The following is a 22218-nucleotide window of genomic DNA, read 5'->3' on the forward strand; positions in this document are numbered from 1 at the left end:
CAATGGGGAACGCGGTGGTCTCGGTACTTCCTAAGCGGCATACCGTGCCTGTTATGGACGGTTCTGCTCTTAGGGTCGCGGAGGCGCGTGCGTTAGAGACACTTCTTAAGTATGATTTTGATGTCTCTGCCTTTGGGGTCCAGGCGGCTGTTTGTGGGGAGCTAGTCGCTCGCGCCGTGTTTCGGTGGGCTGAGCGTGTCCTGGATCGGGAGTCTGATGACTGGTCTCTAGTGGATCAGGAGGTAGCAAAGATTGCGATGGCTGCCTCGTTCCTCTCAGATGCTCTTTATGACTTGGTGCGGATTTCGGCTAAGTCTATGGCATGGCCGCGCGGCGTATTTTGTGGCTGCGCGCTTGGGCGGCGGATTCTGCGTCCAAAGCTAAGTTTACTAAAGTTCCCTTTAGGGGGTCTTTTTGTTTGGAGAGGAATTAGATGAGTTGATTCAGACTCTGACGGACTCGAAGGTGCCCCGTCTGCCTGAGGACCGTGCCCGCCCTGCGTCTAGGTGTGGGGCTGCCCGGGGGCATTTGCGGGAATTTCGCAAGTATCGCCCGGGGCGTGGGGCTGCTTCTTTCCCGGCTCAGGGTTTTTCCCGGGGTCGGTTCTTCCAGCGCATGCAGCCCTTTCGGGGGGCCCGTCGGGGGGCAGGGAATCCCTCCGCCGGTTCCCCCGCTTCCCGTCCTGCGCAATGACTCCTTGCCGGCGCCCCCTTTGGTTCCGGTGGGGGCCCAGCTGCGCAAATTTTTCCCCAAATGGGCCGAGATCGCGTCCGATCAGTGGGTCCTTGAGGTGGTGCGGGACGGTTACGCTCTGGAGTTTACCCGCTCTCTGCCGGACCTTTTCCTCGCTTCTCCATGTCAGACTCCATGGAAGACGCAGGCTTTTCGTCAGACCCTTCAGCGTTTGCTAGATCTCGAGGCAGTGGTGCCGGTGTCCCCTACGGAGTGGGGCACCGGCAGGTACTCCATTTACTTTGTGGTGGCCATAAAGGAGGGGACCTTTCGGCCCATCCTGGATTTGAAAGGGGTCAACAGAGCTCTCAAGATTCCGTCTTTCCGCATGGAAACGCTGCGGTCGGTCATTCTGGCGGTTCAGCCGGGGGAGTTTCTTACGTCTCTCGGTCTGACGGAGGCCTACTTGTAGGTTCCAATTCGGGCCTCTCATCAGCACTTCCTTCGCTTTGCGATCTTGGGGCGGCACTTTCAGTTCTGTGCGCTTCCCTTTGGTCTGGCCACGGCTCCTCGGACGTTCACCACGGTAATGGTGGTCGTCGCGGCAGCCTTGCGGTCGGTGGGCATCCTGGTTCACCCCTACCTGGACGACTGGTTGATTCGGGCAAAGTCGTTGCAGGAGAGCTCCCGGGTTACGGCTCGGGTGGTGGAGTTTCTCCGGTCGCTGGGCTGGGTGGTCAACCTTTCCAAGAGTCGGTTGGTCCCGGCTCAGCGTCTGGAGTGCCTTGGGGTTATGTTCGACACCTCCTTGGGGAAGGTCTTCCTTCCAGAGGCCCGGGTGAGCAAATTGCAATCTCAGATTCGCCTGCTTTTGGCGTCCCGGGGTCCTCGGGCGCGAGATTTCCTCCAAGTCCTGGGGTCAATGGCGGCGTCCCTGGACGTGGTGAGGTGGGCGCGGGCCCACATGCGTCCTCTTCAGTATGCTCTGCTCCGGAGGTGGTCTCCCCGGAGGCAAGATTTGGATGTTCCGGTTCCCCTGCGAGGCTTGGCGCGCTGCAGTCTGCGCTGGTGGCTCCGGACCCCTCACCTGGTTCAGGGGGTGGGTCTGGATCTCCCGCAGTGGACGGTGCTCCTTACGGATGTGAGTCTCCTCGGTTGGGGGGCTCAGTTTATGGGCCACTCAGCTCGGGGCACCTGGTCCGCGGAGGAGGCCTCCTGGTCGATCAACGTGTTGGAGACCAGAGCGGTCAGGCTGGCGCTGTTAGCTTTCCACTCCCTTTTGCTGGGCAAGTCGGTCAGAGTCCTGTCGGACAATGCCACGGCGGTGGCTTATGTCAATCGTCAGGGGGGCACCAAGAGCACTCCTGTGGCGCAGGAGGCGGCTCGGCTCATGGTTTGGGCGGAGTCCCATCTTCTGGACCTCTCGGCTTCTCATATAGCCGGGGTAGAAAATGTTCAGGCAGACTTCCTCAGTCGTCACTTCCTGGATCCAGGAGAGTGGTTTCTCGGCGCCGGAGCGTTTCGGTTGATAGTGCAAGATTGGGGGCAGCCCCTGATGGACCTGATGGCCACGAGTGGCAATGCCAAAGTGCCCCGCTTCTTCAGTCGTCGCAGGGAAGGGCTGGCCGAGGGTCTGGATGCTCTGGTCCAGCCGTGGCCAACGGAGGGGCTGTTGTATGTGTTCCCTCCTTGGCCGCTGGTGGGCAGAGTGCTTCTTCGCATTGTTCACCATCCGGGTGTGGTGGTGCTGGTGGCTCCGGATTGGCCTCGACGTCCGTGGTATGCGGATCTGGTGAGGCACCTGGTGGCGGTTCCTCTTCCTCTGCCTCTCTCGGACGACCTTCTGATGCAGGGTCCCATTCCCATGTTCGACCCGTCTCCCTTCTGTCTTACGGCATGGCTCTTGAAAGGGGTCGCCTTAGCAAGAAGGGATATTCAGACAAGGTGATCGCTACACTGTTGGGGTCCCGGAGGCTTTCTACCTCTCGGGCTTATGTGCGGGTTTGGCGTCTCTTTGAGGAATGGTGTCGGGCGTGGGGAGTGACCTCTTTTCGCGCTTCTCTGCCTAACATTCTAGAGTTCTTGCAGGATGGCCTGGATAGAGGCCTGGCTTGGTCTTCTCTCCGGGTTCATCTTGCGGCCCTGTCGGCCTTTCGAGGGTTGGTGTCAGGTCAGCGTTTATCGGCTCTTCCTGATGTGATTCGGTTTCTGCGGGCGGCCAAGTTGCTTAGGCCTCCCCTACGGCCCTCGGTTCCCTCTTGGGATCTTAATCTGGTTCTCTCTGTTTTGGTGCGCCCGCCTTTCGAGCCCTTGGACGACTGTTCTTTGAAGGACCTTACTTTGAAGGCGGTCTTTTTGGTGGCCATTACTTCTGCTAGGCGTGTTTCTGAGCTGCAGGCTTTCTCTTGTAGGGCTCCCTTCTTGGAGTTTTCTAGGGAGCGGGTCGTCTTGCGGCCTGTTCCTTCCTTTCTGCCGAAGGTTGTTTCTCCTTTTCATGTCAATCAATCGGTGGTTCTCCCGGTCTTGGGTGGTCGGGAGGGCTCTTCTGAGCAACGGCAGCCGCGCAAGTTGGATGTCGGTCGGGTCCTTCGCTCTTATGTGCAGCGGACCCAGGAATTCCGGAAGTCCGATCATCTCTTTGTCCTCCTGGCTGGTCCTCGTCGGGGAGCTGGCGCTTCTGGATCAAGGAGACGATTGCTTCCGCTTATCTTCTGAAACAGCAGCCTGTTCCGGAGTTTCTCAAGGCTCATTCCACTCGGGGTCAGGCGGCTTCTTGGGCTGAGTCGTCGCTCGTGCCTCCGGTGGATATTTGTAAGGCTGCGGTTTGGTCCTCCTTGCATTCATTTGTTAGACATTATCGGGTAGATGTTCAGGCGTGTCGGGACGCGGTGTTCGGTGAGCGTGTTCTGGTATCGGCCCTTCGGGGGTCCCGCCCGTGAGAGGGACTGCTTTGGTACGTTCCATTCGTAAAGTTAACCTCTACTGGTCTGGAGAGTGCTAAAGAAGGAGAAATTAGGTTCTTACCTGCTAATTTACTTTCTTTTAGCTTCTCCAGACCAGTAGAGGTCCCCACCCTGTCTGTTGTTGTTGTTGTTGTTGGGGCAGTTTTTGTTTTTTGCTGCGGGTTCTAGTATTTTTCTAGGGCCGGGGAGAATTAAAGAACAGCGGCTGTGGCTCGGCTGGCTTAGCTGGCGAGCTGTGGGGACATTTTCCTTCGGGTATTTCTCCTCTGCATTTTCCAACAGCATTTGGGTATGTTATTTGTTACTCCTGTTCGGAGTATTGTTTTCTTCCTGTTTTCCAGTTCTTGGTTCTGCTTGGCTATTCGGCAGACTGAGGGAAATAGAGAAGGGAGGATATACTGTCCCAAAGTTTTGTTTTCAGTCTCCACCTGCTGGTCATGATTAGATATATACCCATTCGTAAAGTTAACCTCTACTGGTCTGGAGAAGCTAAAAGAAAGTAAATTAGCAGATAAGAACCTAATTTCTCCTTGGTGTACATCAATAATAAAAGGAAGAGCTTTTGCCAATCTTATTGCTAATACTTTAGCAATCAACTTACCATCTACATTTAATAAAGAGATAGGCCTGTAGTTTGAAACCAAGGTAGGATCCTTGTTTGGTTTTGGTAAGACAATAATTACCGAATCAGCCATAGTACCTGATATATTCCCATTATTTATTTGATATTGATACAAATTTAATAAATATGGTAAGATGATATTTTGAAATGTTTTATAGAATTCAACAGTATATCCATCACCACCCGGAGCGGATCCAACTCTAAGAGACTTCAATGCTGATTCTATTTCTTTTAAAGATATAGGATCTTCTAAACTTCGTTTTATATGATCCGGAACATTTGGTCCAATAAATGAGTTTAAGAAATTTAATCCCTCTTGTTCTTTATTTTCATAAGATTCAGAAGAATATAAATCTTTATAAAAATCAAGAAATTGTATTAAAATATCTTTGGTGTTAGTGTGTGTGTTGCCTTGTGTATCTTTAATTGCAATAATCTTAGATTTCCTTTTTTTTGCTTTAAGAAAATTAGCTAATAATCTTCCAGCTTTGTTTGAATTACCATAGAACTGAACCTGCTTATAGAAGATATCTTTCCTCACAAATTGAGAAGAAATCTCATTATATTTCGCTTTTATTTTTAATAAACTTTGTAATGTATTATGTTCCCAGTTCTTAATTAATTTATTTTCTAATACTTTAATTTGGTTTTCCAGATCAACATATTGCTTTTTAAGTTGTTTTTTGATAAATGCTGAATATGAAATAATATTTCCTCTTATTGTTGCTTTAAATGTGTCCCACAAAATCTCAGCATTAATATTGTCCGAATTATTTATTTGAAAAAATTCATTCATCTTTAATTTAAAATCTTCCAGAAAGTTCGAGTCCGCAAGTAAAGCATTATCAAATCTCCAAATTGGATCGAAATGTACTATATCATTATTCTTAAAGTCAATCCACACACCAGCATGGTCTGAAATTATAATGGGATCAATAACTGCATTCATCACTCGCTGCGCTATATTATTAGACACGAATATATAATCAATTCGTGAGAAAGATTTATGGACCTGAGAACAAAAAGAGAATTCCTGATCATTAAAATGAAGAATACGCCATATATCAACTAAATTACAAGATTGAACCAAATTATCTAAACCTAACGATTTCATAATTCTACTTGGTCTCTTATCCAAAATTGGATCCATTACAGCATTGAAATCCCCTGCTACGATTAAATTAGAAGTAGCCAGTGGTAACAATAATTGTTGAACTTGTTTGAAAAACTCCATTTGATTCGAATTAGGAGCATATAAATTTAATAAATCCAGGGTTGTATTTCCCAGAACCATTTTGATATGCACCCATCTTCCTAAAGGATCATAGTTTATTAATTTGAAATCAGCATTGCACTTCCTATTTATCAGGACAGCAACCCCAGCTTTTTTCCCCATTGCAGGTGCAAAGAAGCATTTAGAAATTCAACCCCCAGATAACTTTTTAGATTCAATATCAGAAAGGTGCGACTCTTGAATAAAATATATGTCCGCATTTTGCTTTTTAAGGAACGTTAGTACTTTCTTTCTCTTAATAGGATGATTTAAACCATTGACGTTAATAGAATAAATTTTTATATCCATCTATTTTATAATTAAATTTTGGCAAATATTTCTAAAATAAAAAAGATGACCAGACCTCAGCACATTAAGTAAATATAATTCATTCATCCAATTCCCCCATCCCTTTCCCCCCCTTAAAATAAGATTATAAAAGAAAAATTCAAATTTTACATTTATCCCATTTTCAATCCTCATCAATATATTATTACTGTGAACCCCCCTCCCTCTCTCTATGCTCCCTCCCCTCCCCCCATAATCATTGTCTGATCTGGAACATACATTGGTATAGCAGACCCTAAACCCCCTCCCCCAGACAACTAATATCCCTCCATATTGAATTAATATCTCTCAAAAATTCAACTATTCTTTTTTCCCCCACATATTTAATATTTCATTATTTCTATCCATACATATTCAATCATTCAATTAATAATTATTATCATTAATATTAATATTTCATTGTAGCAAATAACATAAAATTATCTATAATGAATTCAAATATAACTATTCAAATAAATTTTCATTCATATAAGTTATTCATATAAATAATAGTAAAGAAATATTTCTACCAGTTGGGAACCACTGGACTAAAGGAAAGCAAGTTAGCAATTAAAACCTAGCGTTGGTCAAGAATTACATCTTGGGATTTATTCAATGAAATCGGATTTTCTTGGAATTTTCTCATATTTGCATTCTCAACAGTTACTGTGTTTTGTCTTTTCTGAGTAGTATTGAACTAAGCAATACCTTTTCCGACAAGTGTCAAAATTATAATTTATTTATTTATTTTCATTTATACAGATAAAATTGGACCATTTAATTCACTAATCAGCTAGATTTTATAACAAAGAGCCAGTATTCTGGAGGAGTGAAGGCATAGCCACCACCACTTAATCATTTTGTGACGATTTTCTGTCACTAAATGGATTTGGTTAATTTAGGTCTGTCAGATAAGCAGCAGCTGAATATGAGGATCTGAGGTGATAAATCCAGTATTTAGGTGAATAAAACAATTAAACATATTGGAACATACTGAACAAGATTATATAGAGAGTTAAACTCTTTGTGTAGAAAAATAAAAATGGAACAGTGCCCCCTGAGATTTATTTTTTTTAATTTTTGATTGACCCAATCTATTTGATTGCTTTTTCCAACCTGATTAATTAGCCATGACATAGCATTCAAAGAAGGTGTCCAGACTTTAGCAAAGATGTTTTCCCTCCCTTGTGGGCAGACGTGTTGTTTGCATCTGTGTACAACGTTGCATGTTAAAAGTTTATAAAATGAAATCTATAAAATTAGAGTGAATTCTGTAACCAAACCTGATAAATAGTAAATGATAGCAGATAAAGACCTGCATGGTCCGTCCATTCTGCCCAACAGTCACATTCACTATCAATTTATTAATAAACCAACAATGTAATACTAGTATTAACACTTTAAGCTGTCTTCCCCCCCCATCTTTATCAATAATAATAATAATAATAACTTTATTCTTCTATACCCCCACAATCTTGTGACTTCTAGGCGGTTTACAATCAAGAGAGCTGGACATTAAGCGAGTTACAATGTGCAGATAGTCAGAGGAAATACCGAGTGCATAAACATTAAGGAAGCAAAATTATAGATATATAAATTTGTTGAGCGGGAGTATACGGTATACAGATTGGAAGAAATGTCCAGGTGGGTCTGTTAGGGGAAGACCGTGCAATTCAAAAAAATACAGCGAAAATTACAATATGATAACAGTAATAATTTATATATCAAGGTATAGAGCATCTGCACCCTTATCATATATTATGATTGTAGTATAAAATACGCTGTGCATACTTTATCCTAATCCATCCCTGACATTTTCTGAGCTCAGACCGCAAAAGTCTGCCCAGCACTGAACCTACTTCCCACACCAAAGCGCACTCCAGCCCATCATAAATGAACTTATAGCGGAAGTGTTACATTTTGTTTTAATATTTTCTTCTTTCTATTTAGGGAATCTTTGTGTCTATATAGCTTCTGTAAAGGTATCAAAAATAATTTTTTTCTACTTTTTCCTCAGGAGAAGTCCTTACCTGGAGTAGTGATGGCTCTTGTTTGTAACGTGTTTGATATGCTGTACCAGCTTGCCAACCTAGAGGAGCCAAGGTAACTAAGATAGCCACTCTTAATGCGTGTGAGGGGTGAATATTCAACAGTATATTATTTCTTTTATTCCTGTGGTATTTCTCTGATATTTTGACTCTGAAATGAGGAAGCCTGAGTGTTTGTTTCAGGAACTTGAAAAAGGACCATGTTAGCAATACTACAGAATGTCATCAATGCAAGGTGACAGCTAAAAAAAACTTCTGATTATCCAAAGATATGTACATTAAAAGTTATCTTCATTCAGCTTTACAAAACATATGTGCTATTGTGGAAAATTGACACAACTTAAAATGGGTTTCTTACCTGTTTAAATTTATACATTCTGTTTACCTGTCTGTACTTAATCATATAACTTATGTTTGTAGCAGCTGAAGTTTGCCAATGAAAGATATAAGGTGTTTTCTTTCTTTACTCCACCTAAAATGTCTCCTTTTATTTATTTGTAAATATTTTTTATTGAGGATGAAAATCACAAAAGATTAAAAACATTTCTTATATTTTCAGACCCCTTTATCTCAAACTCCCTTCCCTCCCCATTCCACAGTTCCTTTATTTGTACAATTGCTCTTAGAATGTGAGATGTTTTAAAACATGAACCACTTCATAGGTTAAATAAGTGAGTTCTTGCAGAGGGAGTCATGCTCAACCAAAATGGTTTCCAGACCAAAGCAAGTTTCTTCCAAATGGCGAAGCCAAATCTGATATTGACATTTTCTCTATAAATGCTTGTTGTATTGTATTGTGTGTTTATTTATTATTTGCCTTGTACAAAGCAAAGTACAAATTAACAAACAAAATAAATGTCATAAACATAAAAACTACAATCTAAAAAACATTAAAAAATTAGCGGCGATGAAACATCAATATTCACAGCATATCTCCTCATAACCACAAATGCAGTCCCCCATTCTTCACCCATAGTTCATGTTACAAAACATGGCGTTTTAGCAAATTTTTAAAAATGTTTTCAAATTCCCCTGTCGCAGTATATATTGCGGAAGCCTGTTCCATTCCTCTGGGCCAACACAGGAGAACACACCCACCCTTGTTGTTTGCAATTTTAGTTCCTTTCTTGTTGGGATCTTCAAATCCCAGTGGTCAGAGGAACGCAACTTAGGGAGCGCAATATAATACGATAGATAATCAATTAGATATTTGGGGGCCAACCCATGCAGACTCTGATAAACTACTAACATTTGCGTTTGCCACTGCTGCAGAGTAGGCGAGTCTGGTTTGCTCCAGTTTTGTAAAATACATTTTTCCCCATTAGCTCAAGGAAAACTGTGAGACCTTTGGGAGCTGGAACAATGAGGCCTAGGGGAAAAAAGCATAGTTGGCCATATGTTCAAGTGGCAACATGGACAGCCAGTATTACTGGACAAGCCCAAAATAGGTGACCTAATGTAGCACGTGGCTGTGAGCATTTTAGTGATCTGAAGTTTGAATGTATGCTGTGTTGACCTGTACATCCGCAGGAAGAATTTATAAGTGAGTTCAAAATCTGTGACTTCTTGTGACAGGCATTGGAACCTCTTTAAGCAGATTTTTACCTGTTCTTCCAATATTGAAATTTGTAGGTCTTGTGACCACTTTAGAGCATAAGAATCATAGGCTATATCTCCAACCAATTCTTCTAGAAACTTTTGACGGTATGTCAACAGAATTTGAATTAGTGCTGAAAAGCTCAGTGCCTCTATGAAAGTTTCTTGAGTTGTGTGATAGATACAAGAGTGTGAACAAGGGTCCGGGTAGTGGAAGGAAGAGGAAGGGGCAAATTTTGGTAATGATGTAGAGAGAGAAGCAACAGGCCTTAGCAGTTTGTTGGATGTCTGAATCAATGACAACTCTAAGGTTGCGAGCAGAGGAGGCTGGAATGATGACACTATTATTTACAGAGATGGAGAACGGAGGGAGAAGAGAAAAGTTTTTTAAGAAAAGTGCTTAAGTGACCAGGGCTGCCACCAGCTTCACAAGTGCTTGCAAATATAACCTTCTGCAACTTCATGCTAGAATGCAGAGCTTGGTCCATGCCTTTCAAAGAAAAAGAAAGGGCTTAGATTTGTATCAGAATTTCTCCTCTCACCCAAAAAAGCTTCTTTTTAACCTCTAAAGCAACTTAACTCTATGTTTATGATGGTAAATGGTGTGGGGTAAAAGCTTTTTAAAGAAATGCTTCAGAAAGTCCTGTAACTAGCAGCTTTGTACAAAAACTCTGAAAGACAAAGCACAGAGAAATGTCCCGTTCCCCCCCCACACACACGCACACAATATCTTTGCATCATCTTCATAAACATGTTAGAAACTTTGGGGTGCAGAGAGACTTACTAAATGCTCTTTATGTATCTGAGTCAAAAGGCCTGATGTATTTAATAAATTGAATAACACTATTTTATTGAAGAACCAAAGTACTAATTCTGTATCTAATTGTATTGTTTAGTAAATAATTACTTTAACTGCATTCTGATTTCTTAAGGTTTTTCTTTTGCTAGAGTAAAACAGATAAGGCCTGAAATATTTCAGGTCCTTGTTCACTTAGACTATTTGTTTGCAAATTTCCAGAATAACCGTTCGAGTACGGAAACTTCTGCTTCTGGTTCCGATAGACCCAGCTGTTCAAGAAGCTCTCGATCAGCTAGATTCTCTGGGGCGAAAGGTAGGATATGTTCTGGCTGCAAATTGACAGAGGTGATAGGCTTTATCCTTTTAGAACAGAGGCGAACAAACTGTAGCCCACAAACTAGATGCTTGTAATTCATATCAAGACAATGCATTGATTCTTAACCTTCAGTGGCATTGTCAAGACACGAAAAGGCCCATTATAGTAGGTTGGAGGAGAGAATCGAGTAGTCCAAGTCAGGACATAATCAATGCCACTGTATTTACAAAAGGCTCTGCAGAACATGGAGCCTTTTGTACAATACCTAGACAGACACTGCTAAATATATAAGTACTTGTCAGGATGTCCAGAGAGCTCACAGATTAAGTAAAATTAATCATTTTCAAAATACAAAGTCTTCTCAACTGTTCATGTTCTTTTGCTGCAGACAAGAACATCAGGAATTCCTAACTACAGCAACAAAATAGCAAGCCCCAAAACAGTATGTTATAGGGCTAGTAGGGAGGGAGATCATGTAATCCCCCCCTATCTGCCCAGGACAGACCCCAACATCCACAATGCCCCTCTAACCTTCAACCCCCCCTTCCAGCTTTTAGGGGGGAGCTAGTCTCCCTGGCATCTAGGTAGGTACAGGAGTGAACCCTGATTTCCTGTGCCATCAAATGACTGGATTCAGAATGGTACCAGTAATCCACTAATAGTGGTCTTGTGGTGCCTACTGGCTAGAGGTCATGCTACTCAGTTGTTTTCCTATCTGTTTTGTAAGCACATCCCAGACTGTCCAAGCAACACTCCCGTGCCTCCCCCACCCCATTTAAATCTCTGCATCTTGGGGGGGATATAAACATTATTTGCATGTTTATGCAATCTAGACATGACTAGATGCTTCTAAAACGACTTCCTGTACTTCCAAGGGGATACTACTACTTATTTCTGTAACACTGCTAGACATACTGTCATCCTTTTGTTCTTCATTCAGACTGCTAGATCTCATCCAGATCCTAATCGCTCCCCCTTCCCAAGCTGAGCAAGGCCCCCCCCCCCTCAAAATTGTCATTAGGCCGAAAATTACTGGAACAGAAATGCAATAAAGTTGAGCCATAGATCTAAGAGAACAATTGCTATCTATGTAAGTCATGAAGAAGATACAATTTGATATCAAAACAGTGGTGTATGTTCATTGACATCAACCAACAGATAGTCATTTACAGTGATGAAGTGTTGTTGATGATCTTTGGTATAGAAAAGGAATTCTTCATCACCATCTTATAGCCGGTGCTCTTTTCTGAATGTGCTTCTGCAGTCGCAGCATGTTTTCTGAACTTGTGCGCTTTTTTAGCTCTATATTCGGCTGTTAACTTCAGTAGTTCCAATAATTAATGGTTCAGAACAAATTTTTTATCCAGAACATTAATATTTAAACATCGGCAATCAAAGTCCAGAACTGGATATAAGAGTTCTATCTTATTTTATTTATTTATTTATTTGATTTTTTAGCCCGTCCTCCCAAAAGCGCCCAGAACGGGTTTCAATGAATATATTGGTGCATTAAAATTATAAGTAAGATAGGTACTTAGAAATTCCCTTACTGTCCCGAAGGCTCACAATCTAACTAAAGTACCAGGAAAAATGACAATTAGTAGAGTAATAAAGAAATAAAAATAGAGATAGAGGAGAAAAATAAGAAAATAAGCATTCTAATAAGATTACAATGATCTAAAGGAATTTGAAAGGTTAAAAAGAGGGGATATAGGAATAGATGCAGAGGGAGAACCGTTGAAGCAATAGAATTCTGGGGAAATTTAAATGAAATTTGAATGATAAAATAAAACAAAATAAGTGGTAAAACAATAAGTGAGATTAAAAAATATATCATGAACTAAAAAGAAGTGAAAATAAAATCAAAACAGTCAAAACTGAAGTCCAGCTTGAACGGGCCCCCGAGCCAACCATTGGTCCGATGGCCGGACTGCAGCCCTCCTCCGTCGGGTCTCTCCTGCTGGAATGGGGGATATGTTCTGGCTGCAAATTATTTGGCCTCAGTCTGTACTTACTAAAGCTAAGTTTCAATAATTTTTGAATACAACTATTGAAAGCTCTTGAATGTTTAAATTCTTGAAGTTTTAAAAAAATCTTTGAGTTGCTACTATAAATTATTAAAATAACTAAAATTGTTATAATTACAATAGAGAATTTAAAGCGTAGGATATTGGGCCGATGATGAAGAGCCATATAATTCTCCCTGCTAAAAGTTTTGGTTAAGTGGTGGGTCTGAGGCCAAATAAGATAGAACTCTGATGGTTAACTTCAGTAGTGCAGTGTGTCTCGAAACATGGCTCTACAAGTTGGAACCTTTTTCATCCATCTTGAGAGAAATATGGCTGGATAAAAAGTGCATTTGAAAAATTATTTCTCAAACAAACAAAACCTGCAAATCGATGACAGACAATGAGCTTACCCTAAAGCTGTGATATTTGGGATGAATTGCTCTTCATTTCTGATAGATCCAACAATAGGAATTGTTTTCTTGTTTTATGCAGAATGGTCTGCGACGGTGATATTTTTCCATGCCCTCTATTGAGATTATCCATTTTTGATTTAGTACTTAAAACATGCATATATGCTTATAACACAAGCTAGGAAAGTTGTACTTATTACATAGCAGGTGTAAGCGTGTGTGCTTATTTTCTGTGGGGTAATTCTCAAAGGACAAGTATGTGCATACTGTCCCTTTTTAAAGCTGTTGTAATAGATGTGTATATAGGACACAGATTTGGGATTGGCCTGTTGTAGAATTACCTTCAATGTGACTTAAATAAAAATGTTCTTAATTTAACATCCCATCTATAGCTTTGCAAGCTGTAATATTTTATTTGGCCAGAGATTGTGCATTACAGTGTCATTTAGAGCCTGCTTCATTAAGGCTTTTCTCCCTTCCTGTGCTTATGGGAAAAGGTCTCAATGAATTAGAATATGGTGAATGATGTGCCTCTCCAAAAGGGACCGTAAAGGGAACCGAAGGAGGCCTCAACGACAAGACAAGGCACAACAAAAAGGAGTCGTGAGGATGGGATGTCAGTAATTCAGCCACGGGTGTAAAGGTCAAAGTTCACTTTATTGATAGTAGCACTGCGAGGACTCGACACTGACAGTGTTTCGACATCTATGCCTCTGTCAAGAGTCTCAGTGGTTGGTATTATCACAAAAATAAGAGCATTCAATGCAGGTCAGATTTAGAAGGAACAGGAAAATATCTGGTGTTCAAAGCGAAGCTGAGGGTCACAAATGAAGGAAAAAAAGGGGGAACAGCGCCACCCACTTCCGTACATTGACAACTGGAGATTTTATTGTTTGGGTTTTTTTTGGTCACATTGCCAACAAAACTTTGCTGACCTGCACTTAGATTTAAGAGCAATCTGAAAAGTTTCCTTTTCAAGGACGCCTTCAGCTTATAATGTGCCAATTAGAAATATTCCTTCGCTATATTCTCCCTGCTCTTATCCAGACCCTTAACAATTTGTGTTTACCTTATATGTTCCCTTTCCTATAAAGATTGTATCTCTGTCCCCCTTTTCCTTCTATACCAGTTGGTCTGTTTGATGTCGCACCCTATAAATATGCCCTTTTGATTTTTAATAATTGGTATTTGTTTTTATTTTTTGCAATTCACTTAGTAAAATTGTGATAAGCGAACGAATCAAATTTTTAATAAAGCTTGAAACTTATACATACCTAGTAGATCCTGAAACTGATTTGTATGTGTTCCACTTAGAAGACACTGCTGTCGGAATCTCAGGGCTCTCAGTCTTCAAAATCCCCATCCCTTTCTTCAAAGCAGCAGCACCTGCCAAGTGCCACTTCTATCTTAGAAAGTCTGTTTCGATCGTCTGCTCCAGGCATGTCCACTTTCAGAGTGCTCTATAACCTAGAGGTAAGAAAATGTGGGGCAGTATTATCAGAAGTTAGTCTTAACACATAACTTATATAACTGTACTTCTGCATTGATCAAGTTGAAATACCTATTAGTATGGTGGACATGCTGTTAAGTTGTGGGTGAATAATCCGATGCCATGTTTTAACAAATTAGACTTTAAGCTGCACAGGTGGGTTGGTTACAGATCTATCATTACAGGTAATAGGGTATTTTTGTTTTCTCAGACTTAGAAGTCATTTTGTATTCTACAGGTTCTGAGCTCCAAACTTATGCCAACTGCAGATGATGAAATGGCAAGGAATTGTGCCAAGTCCTTCTGTGAAAACTTTCTCAAGGCTGGAGGCTTGAGGTTAGAGTTGTAATGTGTCTTCATTATACAGATGTGTGTTCCATATACAGGGGAAAAAAATTAGAAAACCCCTTATATAGCAAACTCAGGAAGCACACAAAAGTAGGGATGGACCAAAAACTTTCCTGCATATATATGAGTGTAAAATATAAAGCACTCTTATTAGCAAAGCACTGAGACTGGCTGTAAGACTGATAGTTTGGTTTTCTTGCTTTTCTTTTTAGAAGTTTAAGTTTTGAATAAAGAAAAAAAATGGATGGGAAAAGGACATTTCATTTGGAGGTTAATCATGTGTTCAGCAGGGACATGATGGAAAATGCACTTAAATTAAAGATTAGACCTATTTTCCCCCAGCAGCCCCTCTCTAAGAGGGACTAAGACCAGTCCCCACCACCTCTATACATTAACATCTGTGGAGATTTCCACAGTTCTTTGGCATATTGCCAGCAAAATTTTACTGACCTGTACCTAGACATTTCTTGTGCCAGGAATGTTATCCCAATACCAGCAAAATATTCATAGACTAGTGTTTAAGCCCGTTAGATTAACAGGGGCTAGAATAGATGTGTAGACTTAACAGATCACAAAATTTAATGAAAACTTACCGTGTGAGCTGTCTATCTGTCTTTCTCTCCTCTCCTTGGTTGCTGCCTAAATCATGACTGTGATCCATGCAAAATGAAGAAATATTTCAGATAATTCAACAGTTGGATATTTACTAAACCCTCCATAATTTTTATAAAGAATGGGATTGACGAAATGGGCCTATAATTAGCCACCAAGGATACAGAGCCCTTAGGATCCTTGGGAATTGGAGTTACAATAATATGACCTCCCGATTGGGGAAAAATACCACCATCGAGCAGATAAGTTATCCAGATAAACAGATGTAATTAAACTGTAAAAGCGCTAGTTTCTTTTCTTTTTTTCCAATCTTTATTCATTTTTACATCTTACTACAAGTGTATCAATGAATTGACAATTAAGTGTATTAAAATCTTTTTACGAATGTTTGAAAATAGATATAAAGGACATATATTAAGATCTTTTTAATATGTAATGGGAAAAGTGATTAAATTTAGTGTTCATTTAATATTTGAAGGGATAATAAAAGCGCTAGTTTCATCACTTCTGGGGGACACAGATCTAATGAACAGTATGATTTCACATAGTTACTATAAAGTTTCCTAAATTCAATCAGGATTAGCAAAATATCCCAATCTAGTTCCAGGCTGCACCTGCTACTATACTGGTGGGTGGCAAGTCAAATGCGCTCGGACAATTGCATGCAGACAGGTGAGCACAAAGACAATTGAGCGCAGCGAACTGCAACACATGCGCGCATGTGCAGGAAATGTTAACAACACAATCGCACATTCGTTGATGTAAGGTACATTATTGCCATAAGTGACTGTGTTTTGCAAGTGCATTTTTATCACTATGGTTACCTAGCCTCTTTATGCTGAGAATAAGGTCACGTGAATGCATTTTTGTTGGCTATGAATATGAGTCACATGAATGCATTTTCGTTACCATGGTTACCTTGGCTCATTTTATATGTGCTGAGAACAGCCCGCCTTTCTTTCGCTGCCTGACTGTGTCTGTTATAGGTAAAGGTCTGGTCTTGCTAGAACTTTCTCTATAACAGGTATTTGTCTTGCGCGGATTTCACTCGCCCTTGGTGAGAGCGACACTACTTCCAAATTTCTTCATTTGCAGGTATGTTCATATTTACATTGGTTCATAGTCAAAAGCGTGCGGACTTTACAGAATTGCAAGATTAACGAGTGTAATAACAATTTGACTATGAACCATACTGGTGATATCACTAGAGATTATCTGGTTTCTCCTCACCCCACCTCCATCTGCTATTTGAGGGATATAACCCATTGTTGTGGACTGGTCTAGCAGGATTTAAGGAAATTAAATTATTTATTTATTCCATTTTCTATACCATTCTCCTAGGGGAGCTCAGAACGGTTTACATGAATTTATTCAGATACTCGAGCATTTTTCCCTGTCTGTTCCAGCGGGCTCACAATCTATCTAAGTGACTTGCCCAGTGTGGGTTTGAATTCACAACCTGAGGGTGCTGAGGCTATAGCTTTAACTACTGTGCCACACTCTCCCTCCTTAAGTAACTGATGAGAACCAATATCACCTTGGTATGCATGAAAATACCTACAGTTTGTATACCTTGTTATAAATGGGGGGGAGGGGGTTGAAAGGACAGATTTGGCTGAAATAATAATAATAATAACAACTTTATTTTTTCTATACTGCCACAATCTTATGACTTCTAGGCGGTTCACAATGAAGAAAAGCTGTACAGTCAGCGAATTACAGTGTATAAATAAATAAGATGTCACTCAGCGGTCAGTGATTACAAGGTGCAAGTTGGTTAGAAGAAAAATATACATTGGATTACAGTATAAGACTTAACTTTTTACATATTACATTGAAAATGCTCGGACCCCAGGGAGTAGCTGGGTACAATTGTGAAGAGGACATTGTAGCATGCGGAGAATATAGGGTACCTATAATGAGGAAGAAAGAGTTCGTGGTGATAGACCTTGTAGTAGCATTTATTCTTTAGGATGTGGTTCATAATTTCTGACTTAAGAGAATAGAAGATAAAGTACAGTTGGGGACCCATCTTCCACCAGTCTTCATTTGTTTTGTGTTCAAGGTTATAGGCCTTTTCATACTGTTCTCTGAGCTTCTGTATTTCTTGTTGAAATTGAGGATATTTTTTTACACCACTGTATACACGGAATTATTCTCTGTAAAGGATTCTGAGCATTACAAGGCTGTCTAACTGAGGATTCCCATTGATTTGTAAGGTTGTTGTAGGGAGTTATAATGAATCAGCTCAGCAATGCTCCCAGTAGAAAAAACTTAAAAAAAAAAAAAAAGACTTAAACACAAAGGGGCTCATAATCGAAAGAGAAAAACGTCCAAAAAGCGGCCTAAGTCGGCACTTGGACGAACATTTCTCAAATATGTCCAAGTGCCGATACTAAAAACGGGTTTTGGACGTATTTTTGAACGACCTAGGCCCTCATAGTGCTGCTGAACAACCAAAGCCAAACAGGACGTTTCGGGAGGAGTGTCGAGGGCGGGAGTTGGGTAGGACGTGGGCTGATTTAGACTTAGTCGTACAGCATGTATAACCCAAAGTTATACAGCCCACAATCGACAGAACTTGGACGTTGTGACTTAAAACATGGTCTAAGTCACAAAAACCCACCTAAAGTCACCAGATAAGTACTGCAAACACATAAAACAGACCCCCACATACTACCCCAGTGATCACTGACTCCCCCCTATAAAAATTTTAATCACAACTTTAAAATTTAGCATCCAGACCATCATCACCTGGCCGCCTGACATAGGAAAGCCTAGTGGTGCTGCACAGAGGCGTCTTAAACCGTCTTGGGGGTGGGTTAGGGACCCATGGAGAGGAGGACCCATGCCCATAAGTCTCTGTAATCACTGCATTGATATTGAAACATGTGCACTCCCCTATACACCCCCAAAACCCTTTTGTACTGGCATACTAGTGGCTCCTGCAGCCATAAGGGCTATTGGGGTGGTAGATAAGTGGGTCTAGGGGATTCTGGAGATGGTTTGGAGGGCTCACCGTAACCTATAAGGGAGCTGTAGGGAGAAGAAGCCATGGCACCCTTTTTGTGAAGTTCACAGCAGTGCCCTGTAAGGTAACCCACTGTTTAGGTGGCATGTCTGGGTGTGCAGTTCATCACTTTGCAAACCCCTCCCATGTCCAACAGGGCTTGTTCTAGGCATTTTGGACTTGGACGGAAAGTTAGACGAAAATTTGGTATAAAGATGGATGATTTAGTGGCTTGGACGATCAGATCGACAGGACGTATAATTAGACGATTTTCAAAATGAAAAAAAAGTTGAACGTATCTTTCGAAAATGTGTCTTAAGCTCTTTTTAACTTTGGACGACTTGCGAAATGGACGTAAACGGACTTAGACGTCCCTTTCGATTATGCCCCTCCAAGGGTTACCTTTGAAAGCTAATCAAAACATGTATTGTTAGTCCAGTACAAAAAAAAGTATCATCTTCTTTGTTTTGTTTTATTTCTATGTATTACCTTTACAAGTGGACTAACACTGTTACCACACTATTTTACTCAAAAAATGTTAAAACCTGCCAGTATATTCATAAATGACTCTGAAGTTGAAATCAGAAGAGGCATGATGGATTGTAATGATTTTAACTGCCCTTTGGCTTATCTACATTTATTTTTTCTTTGTACTGTTGCAAAGTTTGGTGGTGAATGTCATGCAGAGAGATTCCATCCCATCAGAAGTGGATTATGAAACAAGACAGGGAGTTTATTCTATCTGTCTGCAGCTTGCAAGGTAGGCATTCTGACAATTTTTTTCGCCATTAGTAAGCTGCTTTTCCTTCAGTCTGAAAGCAAGGCAATATGTTTTCAGAAAGACCCGTACAAAAAACATTATTCCATGAGTCATGAGACTGAGGATGTGTCCCTTTGGTTTGTCAAATTACACTAGTTACCAATAGAAGCTAGTGAACATTTGAACTCTGATGATTTTTTAAATCTTATATGAGAAAGCATCCCATATATGTATATCTTAATACATTTACATTTAGCTATAGCAGTCTTTCTATATAACATTGCATGATGCTGCATTTTTGATTTAAGGGGAGTTAAGCTTAAAAAAATGTTTCTCTTCTTTTTCATAATCCAGAACTCTTTGCCATAGGAAATTAGAACGCAAAGCAATTAAACTTTTTTGTTTCACAAATTTATGCTGCGTTGCTTAACTTAATTTGATTTAAATTGAAAAGTATTTCCTGAGTATGCTGAGGGAACTCTAAAAGGCAATTGCTGTATCCAAGAAACAAAATACTGTATAATATAAATGTAATGAAACCTGTTTCATGTCTTCCATCTGATTGTGGGATATAAAAAAAAAAAAGTGAAATGTCTGCCATGTTCTTCCTGAAAGATCTCCTTTCATTCTTTTTAAGGCAAATGTGTTGTCCATTAATATGGAGAAAGTCGCATGTTTAGGAGCCTTTTTAATTATTTTTTTTAAATTCTTTATTCATTTTATGTTTAACATCAAGTGCACAGAAAGTAATGACAAATTGACTAATAAGTCACTTGAAATTCCATAAACATTATCAATAAATAAAATTTATCCCCTCCCCTACCATCATAATATAATAAATTCTTCCATACCTTCATAACAAATATTGAAATAAATAATAAATAAATAATATTTTAATAAATTTAAGGATGTGTGGGGGCCATTAATAAGTTATTGTAATGAACAGATATCATTTTCCCCTGATTAACATAAATGAAAAAATGGGGAGGGAGGAGCCTTTTGAAATTAACTTAACCTCTGGTGTTTGGTCAGCCTGAGAACCAGGTTTGATTTCCGCAGCAGCTGCCTGTGACTCTGGGCAAGCAAATCACTTAACCCTGCATTGCCTCAGGTACAAAATAAGTACCTGTATACAATATGTAAAACACTTTGAGAGTAACTACAGAAAGGCAGGTTGTTGGATCCCATTCCCTCTCCCTATATTCAGAGATTTATGATCCAACCTAGGACTTCTATCTTAAATCAAACTGATGTTCTGTCCATGATTGGATGCTCATGAACACTTAATTTTTTCATCTGAACTCTCTTCTCCTGTTAGGTTTTTGCTAGTGGGGCAAACTATGCCTACATCTTTTGACGAGGACCTCGCCAAGGACGGAGTAGAAGCATTGTCTTCACGTCCATTCCGCAATGTGAGCCGGCAGAGCAGCAGGCAGATGTCCATTTGCGGAACACCGGAGAAGTCCTCGTACAGACAGCTTTCTGTGTCTGATCGCTCTTCTATCCGAGTGGAGGAGATCATACCTGCAGCGCGCGTCGCAATACAGGTAGGCAGAGGCTCTCGTGATGCGAGGATGCGGCTTTTCCTGTTCTTTTGTCAAAAAGGAAAAACTATCTTAGAAACAAGCTAACGCTTATTAAAGAGCATGGCAGAAAGCCAGAGCAGGATGTGAGGTTTCTTTTTTTTTTTTTTTAATATCTTTATTCCTTTTTACATTATATAAACAAGTGTACAATAAATCAAGTCATACTATACATTCTTCACTTGAAACTTTACAATCATCTTATACCATAAATTACCTCCCCTCCCTCCCTTTCCAAATATTTTTGTAACTACTCATCCTAATGTCATAAAACCCACCCATCCACCCTCCCACCCTATACATACTAAATGGGGATAAATTCATTTATTTATTATAGTAATCAATTAATGGTCCACACACATCTTTAAATTTCTTATAATATCCTCTCTTAATCGCCAATGTTTTTTCCATTTCATACACATGACACACCGAACTCCACCAGAAACAGTAATTCAACCCCCTGTAGTCTTTCCAATTGTATGTTATTTGTTGGATGGCAACTCCTGTTAAAATCATTAACAGCTTATTATTATTCGAGGAAATTTGACTTTTGGCCCTCATAGACATCCCAAACAAAACTGTATCATATGACAGGGCCACATGATTCTCTAACATACAATTTATTTGTCCTCAGATCAATTTCCAAAAATTATTAATAAGAGGACAATAAAATAATAAATGATCTAGGGTTCCAGCCTCAAGATGACAATTCCAACATCTATTAGACTTAGAGCAATCCAATTTTTGTAAACGAACAGGGGTCCAGAGTGCTCTATGCAACAGGATGTGAGGTTTCAATAAAAAGAAGTTAATGAAAAGAAGGGGAAAGTGGTCGCATTGTTCTGTTATCTGCCTTTCCATCGTACACAGCAAAAGCAGCTCTTTCACTGTTGTTAGCACTGTAAGCAACTTTCCTTAGTAATGTGAATTCTAATACAGGAAATGAAATGTTCCAAACACTTTTTAGGAGGGCATGCAAATGTCAGCAAATTTTAAACAAAAAATATACATGTTCTGATTTTGAAAGTGTGTACAAAATGTGACCTTACTGTTTTGTCTCCTCAGACAATGGACGTAAATGATTTTACCTCCACTGTAGCTTGCTTCATGCGACTCTCGTGGGCAGCGGCAGCAGGTCGACTCGACCTGGTTGGCAGCAGCCAGCCTATAAAAGAGAGTAATCACACCTTGTTTCCTGCTGGCATTCGAAATAGACTAAGCAGCTCAGGTACTGAATGTCACTGGCAATATTCCAACCAAACTCAGCACAGTCTAACACAGGGCTCTCAAAGTCCCTCCTTGAGGGCCGCAATCCAGTCGGGTTTTCAGGATTTCCCCAATGAATATGCATGAGATCTATGTGCATGCACTGCTATCAATG

The 22218-nt window shown here is 40.6% G+C and overlaps 1 protein-coding gene across 3 annotated transcripts in view; it reads left to right on the plus strand.

The window, feature by feature from the left end:
* USP24 (ubiquitin specific peptidase 24) overlaps positions 1-22218 on the plus strand; it is a 245365-nt gene that overhangs the window by 122279 nt on the left and 100868 nt on the right. For 2 of the 3 annotated variants that reach the window (XM_033915761.1, XM_033915763.1), the window contains exons 28-34: positions 7875-7960; positions 10520-10613; positions 14350-14508; positions 14763-14860; positions 19159-19254; positions 20573-20801; positions 21903-22065. In XM_033915761.1, coding sequence (XP_033771652.1) covers positions 7875-7960; positions 10520-10613; positions 14350-14508; positions 14763-14860; positions 19159-19254; positions 20573-20801; positions 21903-22065 — 925 coding nt within the window. The remainder of the gene's footprint in view (positions 1-7874; positions 7961-10519; positions 10614-14349; positions 14509-14762; positions 14861-19158; positions 19255-20572; positions 20802-21902; positions 22066-22218) is intronic. The other variant, XM_033915762.1, reaches the window with a different exon arrangement.

Source organism: Geotrypetes seraphini, chromosome 12 (genome assembly GCF_902459505.1).
Source record: "Geotrypetes seraphini chromosome 12, aGeoSer1.1, whole genome shotgun sequence".
Taxonomy (NCBI): Eukaryota; Metazoa; Chordata; class Amphibia; order Gymnophiona; family Dermophiidae; genus Geotrypetes; species Geotrypetes seraphini.